The sequence below is a fragment of the Dermacentor andersoni genome, chromosome 10 (assembly GCF_023375885.2).
Source record: "Dermacentor andersoni chromosome 10, qqDerAnde1_hic_scaffold, whole genome shotgun sequence".
Lineage (NCBI taxonomy): Eukaryota > Metazoa > Arthropoda > Arachnida > Ixodida > Ixodidae > Dermacentor > Dermacentor andersoni.
The window spans coordinates 52,404,187-52,424,402 of record NC_092823.1 but is presented as its reverse complement, the minus strand read 5'-3'; the positions used below and the strand labels follow the sequence as shown (position 1 = coordinate 52,424,402).

The 20,216-nt window shown below is 45.7% G+C and overlaps 1 protein-coding gene across 6 annotated transcripts in view; it reads left to right on the top strand.

The window, feature by feature from the left end:
- RyR (Ryanodine receptor) overlaps positions 1-20,216 on the top strand; it is a 314,977-nt gene that overhangs the window by 48,914 nt on the left and 245,847 nt on the right. For all 6 annotated transcript variants that reach the window (XM_055062325.2, XM_055062323.2, XM_055062324.2 and 3 more), the window contains exon 2: positions 16,156-16,260. In XM_055062325.2, coding sequence (XP_054918300.2) covers positions 16,156-16,260 — 105 coding nt within the window. The remainder of the gene's footprint in view (positions 1-16,155; positions 16,261-20,216) is intronic.

Genomic DNA, 20,216 nt, shown 5'->3' with positions numbered 1-20,216 from the left:
TCTCAGTGCTGCTAGTGACGTGACTAAAGTAAGGATAAAGAAACGAACCCAAATCGAGACTAAGCAAAATAAGATTGCGAATAGAAACGGCTCGCAATTCTTGGAGGGCAATATTTCACTCAAGACCAGGCTATACAAACATATTAGGCATTTGTGCTTCAACTACCTTCCTTTCGTTCTTTCTTTTTTCTTTAGTTTTTGCGGAACGTAAGTTTACACCATAACTTTGCGGATCAATTAGGCCTAATCGCGACTGATTGTCTTTGAGTCCTGATGGTCCCCTCAAAGTGGAATAAGGAATTTCAAGTTTATGGTTACCGCAGTGTTTTCCGGTCGATACGGTAGCAAGGGTTGGAAAGTGAGCGTGTTGATGCATTGAAACTTTTGGGGGAGCGCCAAACTACGGGACCGACACAACGCATATGCGCAGGCAAACAGGGTGTCTTCATTTTTAATTTTGTATGCTGAACTAGGAAGCGCGAAAAGTTAAACGTCAATTCACGGCGAAGCCAAACAGCCAACGCAACAAAACCGAGCGCATAGTTGCCAGCTTGCAGGTAGCAACCGGCCCTGTCTCGCCGTCGTGCGTCAATGCTCACACTTTCAGAAGAGACCATGTATTCCAATACATTTCGATGGTCAGCAACCACAATGAGCAATATTGCAGACGCACCTTTCATGTTATCTTGAAACAGAACCGTGGCTCGGAGTGTCAAAGACATCACCAGAAACAACTTTGCACCGGATGACGTATGCGGCACCTGGACGACAAACACAGACTTGTGTTTGAGGTGCCGTGTCTTCTTTTTGTGCCCTTCTTTGCTTCCGTTGCTGCGAAAATAATTGGTGTCCCTTACAAGCACGATGGAAGCAATCTAAACGAAAACTGCGCTTCCTGTAGCACGTCCTTCCGCGGAACTCTCAAGGCCAACTGTAGGAAAATTTTACATTTCCGTCTTCTTCTTGCATTCTGAAATTTTCCTTACTTTTTTTATTCTGCTTTCATCTCCTGCTCCTTTGAGAGAAAACAGGCATTTTTCCTATGCACACACTTTTTGGGGGGTTCCGCTGTTGACTGAAGATGACACGCGTCGTACAAACAACGCGCGCTTGAGCGAAGCTGACAAAAATATGGACGACAGAGAGCGCTCCGGATGGAACACGATGAGCAAATGCAGAAAGAACGTAATGCTTCGCTTCGCGCCTCACTACGGCACTCACACAATGCAAACAATGTTTTTTTTTTCCCCACTCCCTTGCCCATCTCCTGCGCAAGGTTTACTATTATTCGCTTGCCCTCCCGTAAGCACGTCGTGTCGACGGAAATGCCGCGTGGTGGCCGGAAAGCCAGAAACCGTTGTGAGAAGCTGCGTGCAGATATGGAGGGAACAAACGGGTTGTTAGCTTGCTTTTCTTCTTTTTTTTTTGTACATCGTTCCCGCCGAGAGGCCGTCGTTGAAACAACACATACACCGTTCCCGGGCCGTTGCTTGCAGTGCATAAAACAAATCCAACAACAAAGCAGACACAATGTCGATCTAGCAAATGGAAGCACAGTACGGGCACGGCGGCACGGAACGAAACGCCACGAATGAAAGAAGACAAGCAAAGCCAAACAAGGGGAGAACGAGACGCGAATTCGTGGAGAAAAGAGCAAAGAAGCAGGCAAACCGACTCGGCGAGGAACAAACGGCTTTCACGCCGCATTGGTAATCGGAAACGAAAGACGAAGAAATCGGCTGGGAGGGATGGGGGAATCGGGAGGCGTTTTAGATTAAGCAATGAAATGCACGTGGCAGAATTTTCAACAAATAATGCGAGAGAAAGATGCAAAGAAACGGGAGCACGGGACAGTCGTTCCGGAGGAGCAGCGCATACCCGCTAGCCCACGTGTGCGCGAATAACGAGAAAGAAAGAAAGAAAGAAAGAAAGAAAGAAAGAAAGACACGGGAAATGGTAGCCGGGAAGGGTGGGCGCGCCGGAGAGGTTCTCTTATACGCTCTGCAAATAGCAGGCCGTGTGCGCCCGCGGCAACCTCACCGTTTCTGCTAGAAGCGTGCGCGGTGACAAAGAAGACAGAAAAAAAAAGAAGTGTTAGGACCTCGGCACTGCGCGCCGTGCCCTCCCCTCCCGGACCCTCGGTGCATCCTCACTTCCACGTTTCTTCGTGGGGCTTAACGATGAGCTCTTCACCACGTGGGCGGAGGACGAGAGAAGAGTTGGGAGTCTGGAAATAAACCCCCCCCCCGTAGGCCGCCGCCTCCTCGCTCAGTGGGACGGTGTGCGTTTCAGAGAGGACGGTGCGCCAGTGGTCCTTTGCGAAAAATTGCTACTGTTTGTTCCCTTTAACCTTCTTCTCTTTTTCTTTTCCACATCTCTTCTCTCTCGCGACGTACCAAGATATTCGCGCTATATAAGTGCTACCTTCCTCCAGCTACAAGTGTAAATAAGAAATACGCGCAGATGATCCTTAAGCCGGCCTCCCGATACGCGCAAACCATCGGGTACGAAGAATATAGTTATGCGTACAGGTACTTGCAATGCCTTCGCCTGTCTAATAAACGCGACGTTCACCCAAAAGTAACAGTCACGCTTACTCTTTCTGTTGGTTCGCAGCTAATGCACTCACGCTGATCGATCTGGCCTTACCATAGGTTCCCAACGCTGCAAAAGAGACTTATACGGCGCTGGGACATGTAGCGTGCGTGAGCGAAGTCGTTGCTCAGGATTTACCCAACTCAGAGGACGTTTATAGCCTTTTCCTGACATGCGTCGCCGATGCTTTTCTTTCTTTTTCACTCCCTTCTGCTTTTACCCGGCTATCTTCAATGGGCACACTGAGCGATTCGCTTTTTCCGCGAGTCCAATTTACCGTTACCGGTATATACAGACAAGCTAGCCGTGCATTGAAGGACTCTGAGTTCCGTCTGAGTGCGGAACAATGGCAGGGCACACGAAGAGGCAAACCAAAAGAAAAATAAAAAGAATGACGGATGGGGAAAAAAATAGGATAGCCCTTTCTAAAAGGAGGTTGGGGGAGGGTTCACGCGATCCTGACGTCACAAATCGACGCGACGTCAAGGCGGGCGAAAAAGTAAGAAGAGTGGCGCTCTTCGAAGACCTATTGCTGGCTCCGAACGTGGTTCGATCGCGGTAGCGGCACGAGCTGGGCGCCCCGGGTTCTCGATTGGGGGGCAGTGTGTGCGCAGCCTCGGTTCGACGGCGAAGCGGCTCCGGCTTTTCGGGTTACGAGCGGCACCAACTATGCGCAACAGGAACCTGAAGCCGACCATCAAGGCACCGGTAAAACACGTTCCCTCCTACCCATACGTTGTCCTGTACACTTTTATTGTTTGTCTTTGTGTTGCGTCTGTTGCGGCGGTCGCTGTGGTTAATGAAAGTGCATCAGTTAGCTAAACAAGGCCCTCTTTTCGGGCATCCCCTGTACTCAGACACAGGTATAACTGCGGGACCACCTGTGCCGTGTCCGTATTTCGATTTCGGATAGCTTTCTCGACGGTGCCGCCCACAGTGATACGATCGCGTCTATGCAGCGTTATAGTACGTCCGATGCGTGCCGCTTCGGTACGTGTTGTGGACGTTTATGCACGGAAAGTGAGGGCTTACGATAGACGTTAACGAGCATTCATGTTCCGTTATTTGAAAACACCGATTGTACACTGTTTCATTGTGTTATAAAGGTTCCTAATTAAGGCACATTACCCCATGAGTGTGTACTGTTAGCTTTAGTGCACGATAGCTTCCAGCGTTTCCGCAAAGTACTTTCCAATCTTTTGTCACTTTCTTTTTCTTTATATATATATATAGTAGATATGCGAGAAAGAGGTATTGCACTGCCACCTCTCTGTTCCAGCGGAGAAATTACAGACAGGGACAGCTACAATATATATATATATATATATATATATATATATATATATATATATATATATATATATAAACTTCGATGGGCATGCCATACAGTCAAGCACACCGCTTTCAGCGTATATGTCCGAAAAAAGATTTCATTGCTAATTGCACGCTAATGAAATACGTCCTTCTGAAGCAGAAATACCCGGAGCAGATAACTGATGATGCTGTAACGCGAGCTGGCAAGTTCAACCGTGCTGACATACATAAAGCTAAACCGGCTAATACTGAAGAATGTACAGATTTCATGCTCACCCACTCTGCGTCAGTGCGACAGTTCCAGCTATTCTTAGAAAGTACTATAACACCTTTGCTCAAATTGATCGTCTTAAGCACATATTTGTGGAACTTCCCCGCGTGTTGTATGCGAAAAATAAAAATTCACGCGATAACCCTAAATCGTAGCCGTGGCACAGGACGTATGTCTTGGAACAAATCACGTTGCCAGGTGTGTTTTCACATGAGAACTACACAAAAAGCAATCAGTATAGCGTCTCTTCTCTTCTCTGTTCTTCTCTGTTCGAATTAAAGGAAATGGTCAGACAGAAACACCTTTCAACATACGATTTAATAACCGCAGGTCACGCGCAAGATCTCTTTTGAACCTTTCCGTATGCAAATATGTCAACCTTCCCGGTTACTCTTTCAATGACCTAAAAGAGACGATATGGGAATCGGGCTTTCCTTCACCCCACGGCCGGGAAATTCTTGACCTTATAAGTTTAATACCGCCGGCTCGGCTATTAGTGAAAGCATCGGCAAACTCGCGTGCTTGCCTTCTGAGTTAACAATGTAGTTCTAGCTGAAAGGAAATTCCTTGTAATCCAAACACGACGAGTGTAAGACGGTCTTGCTTCGTGATGTCACCGTCGGCATATCTTCTCTCTTTTACTCTGGAACCGCTAGTATGTCGCGTACCCCATTCACACGGCAGGTCTGTGGGAGAGTGGCGTCGCCTTATCTTAAACGATGACGGTCCCTCGAGACTGAGGAAGGCGCTGCCTTTGGGGCGGCTCATCACAGCCACCCACACATGTTCTTCCCCTTCCACCACCGTAGAAAGGACGTTTTTTTTTTTGTTGTTGTTTATCTTTTTGGGGGGAAGGGGGGGGGGGGAGGACGACGCTACCTCGTCCGTGACTTATCCCAGCCGTCTATGTGTTGTCCATGTGTTAGGGCCGGATTCTGAAATGCTCCTAACCTTAGGCCATTTCCCTACCTTCCGCAAGGAGCCCTCCATGCTACCTAAACGTTAGGCGCCCTCGGAAGGCCACCGCGAATTCTAAAAGCCTCCTTTCGCCTACCCTGCGAAAGGAACGCCTCACCAAAGGAAATGTAACGTGAGAGGCTTCTGGTTTCGAGATTAGTTACAAAAAATGCAAAATATTTGTAATGAATTGCCAAGGTAAAGTGCCGGGACAGTTAAAATTGCATTTCTACTTATATACCGGGGCATAAATTCCATTTCTTTGGTTGATAACGTAAAATTAGTTCAAAAATGATTCAAATGGCAAGAAAGAAAACTCAGTCTAGCAGCTATGGCAGAATCTGAGCTCGGTTGGTCAGGCGCTGCTTTTTTTTGCCTGTCTTTTGTTTCGTGTGTGTGTATTTACAGAGAATACGCCTTTCCTGTTTCGGAAGACTTCTGCGTCGTCTACACCGGGACTTTTAATGGGTATATGAGTACAATCGATGCACCCAATAACCCCAGGGAATCATCCGATTGAATAGAACCTGGTCATGACAACCCTCGCTTCACTGGTGTTTGGCAGCCGAACGTACTTGGGTTGAAGGCGTAGGCATATCAGCTGTGTCACCTCCCAAATACATTGGCACACAGAGGGTTGGATACACACACAAGGTCGCCTACAACGGTTTGCGTGGCACCCATTCCGTAAAAACGCAGTGCGATGAGGACCTTCAAGAGAGCAGCAGCGGCTCTCCCCTGTTACTGCTACTATGAAGTTGCAGCTCTGCCAGTATGGCTGTAACAGTTCGCTTGTAAAAACGTTACCGGGCTAGAAAATTCACTTCGTCGTAGTATTCCAGTGGATTCTGCCTATCAGTCAGACGCCGGGCTGGAGTCAAAGGCGGAGGCTTGTACACAGTCCCGTAAAGAAGTTCATTTGCACGTCGAAGAAACCGCGCATAGCTTTCCAAGCTATCGTCATCGGATAAATATCGCAAGGCCATCATTCTCGCCGCTCGCTTTTCCCAAAATCAAAGTAAAAAGATATGGCACAAAACGTGGTCCGCGGAACCAAACTGGACGTCAATACACGGTGGCTGGCTACCGCGGCCTTGGCTGCGCACGGCACCTATTCTAGCCGAGCGTACCGCGTACAAAGTCGTGCGGAGAAGCACGCGTTCAGTGAGAGGAGCACGGTTAGGAAGCATGAAGGTAGCATTCCGGCTCCCTAAGCGCGGGGAAGCACCAAGGAGGCCCTAACTTAGTGCCCCTTAGTAAGGTACGTTCCAGAATTGACGCCAGGTCGCCTTACAGCGTGTGAGACATCCTTAGTAAGGAAAGGAGTGTTTCAGAATCCGGGCCTCAGTCCTCCGTTTAAAAAAAAAAGAAACGCCGATTTTAGTTGTTCATTTTTAATTATTTTTTACGCTAACACTCTGTTTGGAGTCACATGTCCTTTCCACGTGTCTTTTCTCTTTCTGGCACTTTAGAAACGAACATCTTCTGCAGTCTCGTTCACTTTGATGAAGCCCGGGCCACAGGCTGAAACATTAGTAAAATAACAGTATTTTTGTTCTTCTGAAACGTGTGAGCATTCCATTCATAAATATTTCTCCGGGTTCACGAAAAGAAACCGAGTAGGAGCACGATATTTATTATTCAAATAATATTATACATATATATATATAATATATATATACATATAAATCACGCTGGCCCCGGTAGTAAAATAAAGAAAAAGAGTACGACGTACGTCCATTAAGCACAGTATATTTGACTGACATTTCGGCCGGTGAACCAGCCTGTGTCAAAGGCTGGTCCACCAGCCGAAACCTCAGTCAAATATACTGTGCTTATTGAACGTACGTCATACTCATTTTCTTCATTATATATATATATATATATATATATATATATATATATATATATATATATATATATATATATATATATAATTCGAGGGAAAGTACTGTAGGTCCGGTGCATAGGTAGTTGAAGAAATGAAGGAGCACGCTTACGAAAATCGCATTTCTAATGTTTTAACGTTTCGGCCGTGGCACGGCCTTCTGCAGAATAAAAACCTGACGAATGCCGTGCCACGGCCGAAATGTTAAAACATTACAAATGCAATTTTCGTAAGTGTGCTCCTTCGTCTCTTCAGATATATATATAAAAGACTGGAACAATATAGGTCCCGGTATGAGCCTTCGATTGTTTCGCTCCATACATCCGTCCTCTTAACGTAGCAACAGCTTGCTCCTATCTTTAGAAACGGCCTGCTCTAGTTTGCATGCGCGTGGACCCTAGATGCAGTGTCATAGCAGAGGAGGCCAATGCCGGAAACAGTATAATTCGCGGTCTGATGGGTCGCATGGTCGGGGTCTCGGTGTGTGTGGGTGTGCTTGTGCGTGCGTGTGTGTGTGTGTGTGTATGTGTGTGTGTGTGTGTGCGTGTGTGTGTGTGCGTGCGTGTGTGTGCGTGTGTGTGTGTGTGTGTGCGTGTGTGTGTGTGCGTGTGTGTGTGCGTGTCTGTGTGTGTGTGGGTGGGTGGGTGGGTGGGTGTGTGTGCGCGCTATAGCTCGGTTTCATGGGTAATGCCCGTTACTCTTTATCGCTTAGTACGCGGAAAGAAAGCATAATAACAAAATTAAATTTCAAGTCGCATCGCAGTCGCAGTCCGCATCCAGTTCGACTAAACGCAGTCGACGATACGTATGTAGTAGGTACATGACACGCTGTAAAAAAAATCTTGATATTTGAGGCATATTACACTGAGATTCTTAACATAAAAAGATTCTTTATTAGAGGAAAGACGAAAGGTTGGTCAGAGACCCTAAACTCTAGCACAGAAACATGCAAATGTTATTGTGTCATTTGCATTTGCCAAACTAAGCCACGTCGTCAGGTTCACTTGCTCTGCAAGAAACAGCTCATGCTTGAAAATCATTCACAGGATAGACAGCAATGTGTCATATCTTTACGTCAGACCTTCCATATACACCTTCACTATTTCACTGTTTCCAGATTTAGATATAGAACTCCCTCCTACACCCTATCAAAAACTGACGGTCCGCATTTTCTTTTCAAGTTTCACTTGAAGTTAATCAAGTTCCTCAACTTTTACAACGAGAGGGTGGCATGTCTTGTTCTGAAACTTAATAAGAGGTACAGAATGAAGGTTGTACAGGTCTACGCTCCTACATCCAGTCATGATGACCAGGAAGTTGAAAGCTTCTATGAAGACGTGGAATCGGCGATGGGTAGAGTGAAAACAAAATACACTATACTGATGGGCGATTTCAATGCCAAGGTAGGCAAGAAGCAGGCTGGAGACAAGTCAGTGGTGGAATACGGCATAGGCACTAGGAATAGCAGGGGAGAATTATTAGTAGAGTTTGCGGAACAGAATAATATGCGGATAATGAATACCTTCTTCCGCAAGCGGGATAGCCGAAAGTGGACGTGTAGGAGCCCGAACGGCGAGACTAGAAGTGAAATAGACTTCATACTCTGCGCTAACCCTGGCATCATACAAGATGTGGACGTGCTCGGTAAGGTGCGCTGCAGTGACCACAGGATGGTAAGAACTCGAATTAGCCTAGACTTGAGGAGGGAACGGAAGAAACTGGTACGTAAGAAGCCGATCAATGAGTTAGCGGTAAGAGGGAAAATAGAGGAATTCCAGATCAAGCTACAGAACAGGTATTCGGCTTTAACTCAGAAAGAGGACCTTAGTGTTGAAGCAATGAACGACAATCTTGTGGGCATCATTAAGGAGTGTGCAATAGAAGTCTGTGGTAACTCCGTTAGACAGGATACCAGTAAGCTATCGCAGGAGACGAAAGATCTGATCAAGAAACGCCAATGTATGAAAGCCTCTAACCCTACAGCTAGAATAGAACTGGCAGAACTTTCGAAGTTAATCAACAAGCGTAAGACAGCTGACATAAGGAAGTATAATATGGATAGAATTGAACATGCTCTCAGGAACGGAGGAAGCCTAAAAGCAGTGAAGAAGAAACTAGGAATTGGCAAGAATCAGATGTATGCGTTAAGAGACAAAGCCGGCAATATCATTAGTAATATGAATGAGATAGTTCAAGTGGCTGAGGAGTTCTATAGAGATTTATACAGTACCAGTGGCACCCACGACGATAATGGAAGAGAGAATAGTCTAGAGGTATTTCAAATCCCACAAGTAACGCCCAAAGAAGTAAAGAAAGCCTTGGGAACTATGCAAAAGGGGAAGGCAGCTGGGGAGGATCAGGTAACAGCAGATTTGTTGAAGGATGGTGGGCAGATTGTTCTAGAGAAACTGGCCACCCTGTATACGCAATGCCTCATGACTTCGAGCGTACCGGAATCTTGGAAAAACGCTAACATAATCCTAATCCATAAGAACGGGGACGCCAACGACTTGAAAAATTATAGACCGATCAGTTTACTGTCCGTTGCCTACAAAGTATTTACTAAGGTAATTGCAAATAGAATCAGGAACACCTTATACTTCCGTCAACCAAAGGACCAGACAGGATTCCGTAAAGGCTACTCAACAATAGACCATATTCACACTATCAATCAAGTGATAGAAAAATGTGCGGAATATAACCAACCTTTATATATAGCTTTCGTTGATTACGAGAAAGTGTTTGATTCAGTCGAAACCTCAGCAGTCATGGAGGCATTGCGGAATCAAGGTGTAGACGAGCCGTATGTAAAAATACTGAAAGATATCTATAGCGGCTCCACAGCCACATGTAGTCCTCCATAATGAATGCAACAAAATCCCAATAAAGAAAGGCGTCAGGCAGGGAGATACCATCTCTCCTATGCTATTCACAGCGTGTTTACAGGAGGTATTCAGAGACCTCGATTGGGAAGAATTGGGGATAAGAGTTATTAGAGAATACCTTAGTAACTTGCGATTCGCTGATGATATTGCCTTGCTTAGTAACTCAGGGGACCAACTGCAATGAATGCTCACTGACCTGGAGAGGCAAAGCCGAAGGGTGGGTCTAAAAATTAATCTGCAGAAAACTAATGTTTAACAGTCTTGGAAGGGAACAGCAATTTACAATAGGTAGTGAGGCACTTGAAGTGGTAAGGGAATACATCTACTTAGGACAAGTAGTGACTGCGGATCCGGATCATGAGACTGAAATAATCAGAAGAATAAGAATGGGCTGGGGTGCGTTTGACAGGCATTCTCAGATCATGAACAGCAGGTTGCCATTATCCCTCAAGAAAAAAAGTTTATAACAGCTGTGTCTTACCAGTACTCACGTACGGGGCAGAAACCTGGAGGCTTACGAAAAGGTTCTGCTTAAATGGAGAACGACGCAACGAGCTATGGAAAGAAAAATGATAGGTGTAATGTTAAGGGATAAGAAAAGAGCAGATTGGGTGAGGGAACAAACGCGAGTTAATGATAACTTAGTTGAAATCAAGAAAAAGAAATGGGCATGGGCAGGACCCGTAATGAGCAGGGAAGATAACCGATGGTCATTAAGAGTTACGGAATGGATTCCAAGGGAAGAAAAGCGTAGCAGAGGGCGGCAGAAAGTTAGGTGGGCGGATGAGATTAAGAAGTCTGCAGGGACAACATGGCCACAATTAGTGCATGACCGGGGTAGTTGGAGAAGTATGGGAGAGGCCTTTGCCCTGCAGTGGGCATAACCAGGCTGATGATGATGATGATGATGATGATGATGATGATGATGATGATGATGATGATGAAGTGAGGAGGGGAATGGGAATGGGGAGTGAAAGATAGAGAGAGAGAGAAAAAAGAGTGGAACGCGATAGTATTCAAAGGGTCTGCTTATGGCGCTTCCCGGCAACTGCAGCTTATGTAACCGTAATGTTTTCCGGGAAACGCTGGCGGCGAATGCTATGCACGAAGATGAGCTTTCTGGTAGAAACGCGGCCTCTATCGTGGGCCGATCTTCTGTTATTTTTCACACTTTTAATGTTTCAGTCTGAAAATATTTAACATAAAGGGCAGGCGCTGTTTTGTTTCACGACATTTGTTTGGGGGTTGTCATTCTCAAAATTCAGAGGAATTACTTTGTCAAGAATGTAAGACAAGGCATGAAGAACTTTAGTGATAGAACGAGAGAAGAAGGCAAACCGAGGAGCTGGATTTTGTTAATCATGACCATGTAATTCCAACAGACAATGAAGCCAAGGAAAGTATCGAGGAAATTGGCTGTAGTTGAAATTGAAGTGTAGAAAATAATACAGAAAGGATTACTTGTCGCTGGTGGGAGCCGAACACACAACCTCTGCATTACGCGTGCGTTGCACTCGCAGTTATGCTACGGCAACAGCTTCTAAACCGTGCACTAACTTAGGTATCAAATGTGAAGCATTTCTTGGCGAACATTTGCCAGCTTTAGACTATCTATCGGTCTTGCCGCCTGCGTCTTTGTGCACTCATCGTCGCTTCGCTAATCTGGTATGTACCAAAATTGGCATAGTATGACAAGAGTGTATGGCGAACATAAGTGATCGGCCATGACACGAATATCATGACTTGCGTGCCATGTAGGTCATGAAACAGGCGCCTACGTGTTGGTGCACTCATGGTCGTTTCGTTAACCTATATGTACCAAAATTGACATAGTATGGCAAGAGTGTATGACGAACATAAAGGATCAGTCATGACATGAATATCATGACATGCGTGTCATGTAGGTCATGAAACAGCCGCCTACGATGCCTCAGTTCTCGCTATCGTTGGTTCTCGTGAATGAAGGGTGAAACAAGCATTCGCTTCCTCTGAACTCGCTTGAGAAACGCCAGTTCAGAGCACCTAGCCCGCGTCCAGTTTGCGAGATCGTTCGGCGAAGCTGACGTCCGTCCGACTATACGAGGCGGGACGGCAGAGGAAAGGCAGTACGGTTGCCAACGTGTACTAAGACAGTTCTCGGCAGATCACTGCTCACGCTCCGCTCCGCCCACATGTCACACGGGCGTGCACCCGGGCGGCTACGTGAAGTGCGTTGATTTCGCTTACTTAACGAGCTCGTCTCCCATAGGCGCCGACGACGCGCTCGCAGCTTGACACAGCGAACGAGTCAACGCAGCGTCCCCGCGCTCTGCTTAGTCGGCTTCGTAGCGGAATGTGGGTTGCGTTCTGTACGTTCCGCTGCCGGTATGCGAGCGACTCGCACACCTGCAACCTTCTGCTGAGCGGTTGCGTAGAAATGTTCTATAGGATACACCGGTCTGAGTGAAGCGGACCGTAAACGCTCTGCTAGAGCTGTCCGCTGCCTTGGCACCGGACGACGTCCCTGTCCTTTAACAATTTTTCATTACGTTTGCGTTCGAGCACGTTAACGTGAAAGTTTTCAAGGGACGCGCGCCGTGTAGCGTCCGGCCAAGAATTAGCTTTTCACATGCGTAACCTCCGTCTTTCTAAGTTACTGTCTAAACTTTCAGTAAGCGAAACTTGCCTCATTTTAGAAAAGAATTCATTTCAACAAAACACGACACGAACACTGAATCACAATGACGGTGCAAATACACCTGGACGATGACATATAGAAAGCACGAAGCATTGTATACGTGGCACGTTTTGAAAGACGTGTCCGGGTCCACACTCGCTAACATATACCCACATAGACCAACGGAAACGCACAATTACCCATTAATTAATTGTTACATTACACAAAATAATTTTCAATGCATACAGTGTGCCCAATGGTTATGTAAAATGATGATGTGACTTCACATAGTTTCGTAGCGATGGTATCACCATACGGATGGAAGAGCGTTAGAACTTATGCGCGGGAGTAGCAGACTTCTTTTTTCCCTCAGTAGCACCGCCGCACCCGTTCTGGCAGTTGGTGGAGTTCTGATCGTTTTCCTTGGCAATGTTTTAAATAGATCAATATAGCAACTTAAGGGGCAACGCAGTTTATGTTGACAGTCCGTGTCTGTTATTTTGGTCCTGCAGTGCAGACATTCAGAACGAAGTTGTTTCTTACTTGGACGTCACAGTTTCAATTGCTATTGTAGTATGTAAGCCACAGTGAATGGCTGACTTTTAAATAAATTATGGGGTTTAACGTGCCAGAACCACTTTCTGATTATGAGGCACGCCGTAGTGGAGGACTCCGGAAATTTCGACTACCTGGGGTTCTTTAACGTGCACATAAATCTAAGTACACGGGTGTTTTCGCATTTCGCCCCCATCGAAATGCGGCCGCCGAGGCCGGGATTCGATCCCGCGACCTCGTGCTCAGCAGCCTAACACCATAGCCACTGAGCAACCACGGCGGGTAATGGCTAACTGCGCAATTTGTAAGCGAGGAAGTTTGTGGGTTTCGTATAGTACACACTTTTGAGTCAGTGTCCTTTTGACCTTTAGATAAAGCTAACTTCTCTGACTGGCTTTCTCCGCAGCACCCGCGACCTTTCGGCATGGTCACCAGCATGCCGACGATGCATTCGCCACACTGCGCCACCTACTTACGTCGCCTACGATGCTGCGACATTTCGACCCACTCGCCCAGTCTGAAACACACACAGACGGCAGTGGGGTCGGCCTCGGCGCTGTGCTTGCCCAGCGTAAACCTGGATTTCGCGAGTACGTCGTTGCCTACGCCAGCCTTGCGCTCCCTAAAGCCGAAGCGTACTATTCAGTTAACAGAAAAATAGTGTCGATCCATCATATGGGCCATAGGAAAGCTTCGCGATTACCTTTACGGATGTCCGTTCGACGTGGTTACAGACCATCATGCGTTATGTTGGCTCCCCTCGAAAGATCCACCTGGTCGACTCGCCCGTTGGTCATTACGGATCCAGGAGGGCGACATTTGCGTCGTTTACCGATCAGGTTGCAAAGATTCTGGTGCAGACGCACCATCCCGCTTACCTCTCCCATCTGGTGTTGCAAACCCGTATGTGTCCACATCCGACGAGTCCTTCTTAGCCGTCACCGACATGCTTCCGCGGCAAAGGAAGCACCCCTTGTTTGCTTCCCTTATCGACTTGTTCTTCAATTAACGTACGTCACGTCTCTTCTCACGAGAAATACGCCGGCAAGCGCCCCGTTTAATTCTTTGCGACGGTTTGCTATACCATTGCAGCTGTCTGCGCTCTCCGTTATTCCTCATGTTCTGTGCACAGGCATATGCGCAACCTTCCATGCCGATCCACAGTGCACGCATGCCGGAAATACAAACATTAGATTATAATGTTTGAAAGAAGGCCTTCGAAGTTGCCCTTAATGGAATCACAAACCCACCACTTATATTTTTATTGGGTCTCAAGGCAAAGTCCTGAAAACGTCTACACATCTCCTGGTTAACTTTGGCAGTGCTCTCCGCCGCGGTAGCTCGGCGGCTAGGGCCTTCCGCTGCTGAGCCCCGGGTCAAGGGTTCAATCCTGGCCATGGCGGCCGCATTTCGATGAGCGAGGAATGCGAGAACGCTAGTGTGCCGTTCATTGGGTACACGGTAAAGAAGCAGGGAGGAAAACAATCTTTTGGAGCGTCCCACTATAACGTACCTCGTAATGAGATCGTGATTCTGGAAAGTAAAACATCAAATTGTAAACAAGTTAATTATAACTCGGCCAAGCACCCCGTGGTCACACATGTACGTTTTGCAACCTGCAGTGTCGTCGTCTTCTTGTAGGATTGGATTGGATAAACTTTATCCAATCTAATCCTGCAAGAAGGCGAAGACAGGATAAATATCGTTTAAAAGATATGCCTTGCGCCAATATTTAAGCGGGCTCTAGGAAATCCAATCTGCAGAAAACTGACACATAAGCTGGTGCAAATACGTACGTATTGCCCATGGCTAGCTTTTGTACGTGAACTCCTAATAATTATTGCTATAATTATTGTGTTTGAATCACAACGGTTGTATTTGAATAGTTCACTGGGTGGTCAGCGTACCTTTCGTAGTTTCTCAATAAAACTCCATGCTCAGGCGGAAAGACCAGCGTAAAATTTTTACACCTTTAACGATGACTGTGTTAGCCATAGGAAAAAGAACAGCGCGTATAAAAGCGTGCAAAACACTCAAGCGCCATTAAAGGCGCTTGGTGGGCATTTGATGGCAAACACCATCATTCTTAGGCGTGTCAAAATTTTTACTCGGTGCTGTCATTTTCCGTAACTTATATAACTTGAGCAACGAAACATTGTCCCTTTTGCGTCAAAAAGTACAGGTTTAATGATGTACGACAAGCAATACGCCAACGTGAACACATCGCTCTTGCAGAAAGCAACAAAAACGACCACTCAGATGAGTTAATCTTGTCAAAGTATTTGTAAAGTTGTCAAAGTTCATTGCCACTCATACTCGTGAACACGCCGCTGCTGAAGATCAGTAAAAGAAATACTCAGCAGTACGACACCCAAAGCTTCAGCGGGAGCTTTTTTTGGTATGACGTGATTAAAAAGTGTGCGAACGCGCTAAGCGGATTCATTTTCCCACTTACACATGTTAGCGGGCTAGTTCTCTCGTTTTCAGGTGGTCTAGCTGGTTCATGCGAAAGCCTGGTCCCGCACTCATATTCAAAACACGATTTTCGGGAGCTTCCCCTGGCTGCCCTTACTAAGGCGCCACTGTCAAAGGTAGAGCTACACCCAAGCCACTCACCTGACTACCACCTGGGCACCTATTATCTATGCCATAGAGCCGTATTGGACTATGTCAACCTTAACAAAGTGTGGTGTAGGTTTGTCCAACATGTCTCATTCGTTTTATGCCGCAAGGCACACTTTATAAGCAACAAAAAAAAAAACAGAAACGGTAGTACAGATTTTTCGTCTAGTTGGCTCGTTTGAGTGATTGAGGCCATAGCGCTGAATTGACACGGACAAGAAAAGCCGTGTCAGGACGTGCGCTGCACATCCTGTCGTCTTTCGTGTCGGCGACAATTTAGCGCCATGACCGCAAAACATAAACTGTAGTATATTCTCGACCCGTCCGCGGCATTCGACCCACGCTCAATCCTCCTTCGCTGGTATGGCCGTGTCCTAACCCGACGCTGTCCTTGTCCTTCCTCTGCTCCCAGGATGACATGGTGTGTCTCCAGTGCACGGCCACTGGAACCCGAGTGTGCCTTGCCGCGGAAGGTTTCGGCAACCGACACTGCTACCTCGAAAACATCGCCGACAAGGTAAGAGCGGGCTCACTGGTCGATGCTGCTATACGCTTCCTTCGGCCGCGAGCACGGGATGATGGGCGCAACTGCAAAGGGAGGCACGCGAAAGCCGCTCAGAGTGCGCGTTAACGAGCCACGTGTATCCAAAGTCAATCCAAAGTTCGTTTGTTTCTCGGATAGGCACACCAATGAGCCTTTCTTGTAGCGCACAGTGGTACGGCAGCGCTCTAAAACTTTGATATATTCATCTGCGTACGCTGGAATTATGTTACGCACAGTTATCGTAAATATCGGAGCTCGTTGAGCCTGGGAATTCATTTCCTTTGTATAGAAAGCTTACGCCATAGTCGTGTCTCTGTGTGATTGGCCTCAATTTTTGTAGCTAAATGACGTTTTATCTGCGCGTGTCTGCGACCCCACAAGTTTCTTCTTAAAAGTGGTATGAATAAATAACATGTTGACACGAAATTATGAGACTGCAGGCTACTGCTTTTCACATGCGTAACATGTATCACTAGTTATCACATATTATAAGTATCATCTAATATTGGTCGATATAACAAATATCACGAATATGACATAGTATTAGATAATATAGCAGTAGCAAAATAAAATAAATTATAAAATACACATTAAAGATAAACGGACTCGTGTTAAGTGGCAGAAACACCACAGATACCGCACAAATATGCAAATGGCATAAAAGATAAAACTGCATAGTTATATTAACCATTACCAGCGTTGCAAACACAACAATCTTAATGCAGATACTCATGTCACACGAGAGAAAAATGCATATAAATTATACATAAATACAATGCGCATAAGTGCAGTGAGTCTTCTCACGAGGCGAATCTCCGTATTTCTCCGCAATATCAATGACAGCCGGTAAGTCTTAATCTTTGTATTTCGCCATGACTACCAATGATTCAAAACTTTGATACAAAGGAACTTGTAAATAGCTGTTCAAAGATCATTGAGCATTGCGCTCTTGCACGTCAAAGCTAAGCGAATTTATGCTATTGAAGGGCGCAAGGTTAATTTTCTTGCTTCTTTTGCGTTGCGGTGAAAGTAACTGCAACAAAAGTCGACGACTGCGACGAGACGGACGCTTTCCTACAGTGAGTACAAATAAAAACTGCCCCCACCTTCAATATCCTCAAATCACCAGTGAATGAGACGGTAAGCATATTCATGAAGTACTCGTTAAAAAAAATTATACTATGTGGCTTGTTAAGCGGCTCAAAGGGTTAAGCAAGGAGTAAGAAAAGAGAAGACAAAAACTAATATATCATTACCAAACTGTCCGTGGTCGACAACCAAAGGGAGCAGTATAATTGATTTTAATTAGCTCTTGATCTTATTCTTGCCCTGCAACCATACTGAAATCGCGCAATTTAAGAAAAAAAATCCGTTCCCGCGTATGTATGCTTATATAAAATACAAAACATGTACCTCATGCATAAGCACAAAATTACCAGAAAGGAAACTAATGTGACCTAATTAACAGACGGTTCCTTGACATTCTTAGTATGAAATTCACCTAAGCCTATAAAACAAACTTGACATATCTCTACGAGAAGTGCGGCTCACGTAACTGACCGAGTATGCTTGTCCCTTTATACTTCATGGTCCGATTTCAAATGTCCTCAAAAAGAGGGCTGCTAGACGCAATCGCGACTCTATAGCTAAAACGTTTCTTTAAACATTCGATAGAATAGGAAAGGGATAATTATCAACCAAGAAAGAAAGATACAGCGTCAATTTTCGGCGAGATTTTTTGGCGCCCATTCAACTCGACTTTCTCAAAGCAGCTCATTTGAAGCGAGTAATTGCGACCCGCTGGTCGCCGCAGAACCCGGCTCGTGCTCGTAATTAGGGTGTGCATGGGAGCGACCAGTCGGTATATCGATCGCCGAGAGCCAGGCGCTAGGCCAACGGTCTCAGAATGACTCGCGAGGCTAGTCTGGAAATTGTCCCAGTTGAGCAGTGTAATGCTTGAACCAGAGATAACAGCGCGAGTCGATATACGCTTGCGCAAATGTTTTAGAGCGGCTCGGCCTGACTCACTGTTTACTTTTCGTGTCTAAGTTCGAGTGAGTGTATTGCGCTATAGGAAAAACAAATGAAAGGCCAACGAGACAAATCGAACGCTAGTACAAACAGCAGAAAAATTTAGTTCACTGACCACCTTCGACCCGTGAATTTCTTTTCCTTTCGAAATGAATTCTTCATTTTTTTAGCTCCCACTAACCAAACGAAGCTTATAAACGCGAAAGCGCTAAGGGTCCCGAGTCGGAGCAAATCCGGTGTCGACGTCGTAGCCCGCGTTGGCATCCTGTGAGCGAAAATTTCCGTATATATTTAGGTACATGTATGTACCACGCGTTGCTATATGAGACGCGGTATATGCGGGTTACATTGCCACACCATTCTATCGCTAAAGTTGCTCACACCTTGTCTTACATTCTTTACAAAGTTATTTCTCGGAATTTTGAGAATTACAGCCCGCAAACAAACGTCGTGAAACAAAACAGCGACAGCCACATGACTTTTATATTAAATTTGCTCAGACTGAATTTGCTCAGAAGTGTGAAACAATAACAGAAACCTTAAAACAATGTAATTTTTGGTGCTCCTGTGAACGAACTTCAGGATCGGCCCACGCAAAGGGCTGCCTTTCTACCAGATAACTCACCTTTGGGCATAGCATTCGCCGCCAGCCTTTGCTAGTAAGCATTAGGGTTACATAAGTTTCATTTGCTGGGAAGCGTGCGAAGCAGTCAGGGATCTTTGAACGCTATCGCGTTCCACTCTTAAAGGCGAACCTAAAGGGCGTCCTCCAAATCTTTTTTGCCTCTTCACTGGAATTACTTTTCAGGAGGCAATTGAACTAACGTGGTATTACATAAAGAGCACTCCTTGCATAAAAAGGTTGCCTCAAAGTAGCTATCGTTTTAACAAACCAATTCGGCTGAATCCCGCAAGGTAGGCGAATGTTCGTGATAGGAAAAAATCGTCATCCAGCCGATTGTAGCACGAAGCCGCAATCGGTTGTAAAATATGTCAGCAACCTAATTAACGAACTCTGAGTCCTCACTAACATACCATTTTAATAATTGTATTCATTTATTTGCTTTAGCACAGATGCTACAATTCCGGGATTACAGCGAAACGCTCCAAATCAGTTTCGCCTACCGTAAGCACTGAGAGAGTCACGTCAGCTCTTTCGAGGTATCTGTTCGTAAGTAAACACATAGATTGTATAATGTAAGTATAAATCAAAGATGTAGGAAATTGTTGATACACTTACACAATAAATGCATAATTGCTAAAAAAGTAGACGCTCACGTATCGGTAAGTACACATATAAAGAACAAGTAGATTAAAACATCGATATAAAACAGGAAATGGAACTACATTTCAAACGCAGGCACAACGCCATTTTAAGGAATGTAATAAAGCTTTCAGAGTTCTATAAAATAAATCGTGCTTGTGGGTCATTCCACTTTAGAATCCCCTCTTTGTTTCACAGTAATTGAATTAATACGAAGACGATTCGTAACGAAGTTAGTGTACAGCGGGGGAAGGGAGTCGTAATTGCCGCCTCGTAAGTGACACTTCGAACTTCCTAGAGCGACACAATCTGCGGCTCAAATTAAGCTTAAGAAACAGAAGCTCCGAGAAGGGCTTAATTGTGCTGTTATGCGAGGGCACCTTTCCTGAATGAAGCTGTCATATTTATAGGTGTAAGGTCCACACTCGAGCAAGACCAGCACCTTTGTACGGAGTACGAAAACTCGGAAAGAAAGTAACTAAACGTCAGGCGCATATCCGCGTGCTGGTTAGTCTTCGCAAGCCGCTACTGGATGGCACTGGATGTCCTGCTGACGATTTCCTGCTGTCTTGCTTGCTAACAAACAAGGTTATTTGCAACATCTGGCTAATAACGGTGGACAGGAAGGCGAGCA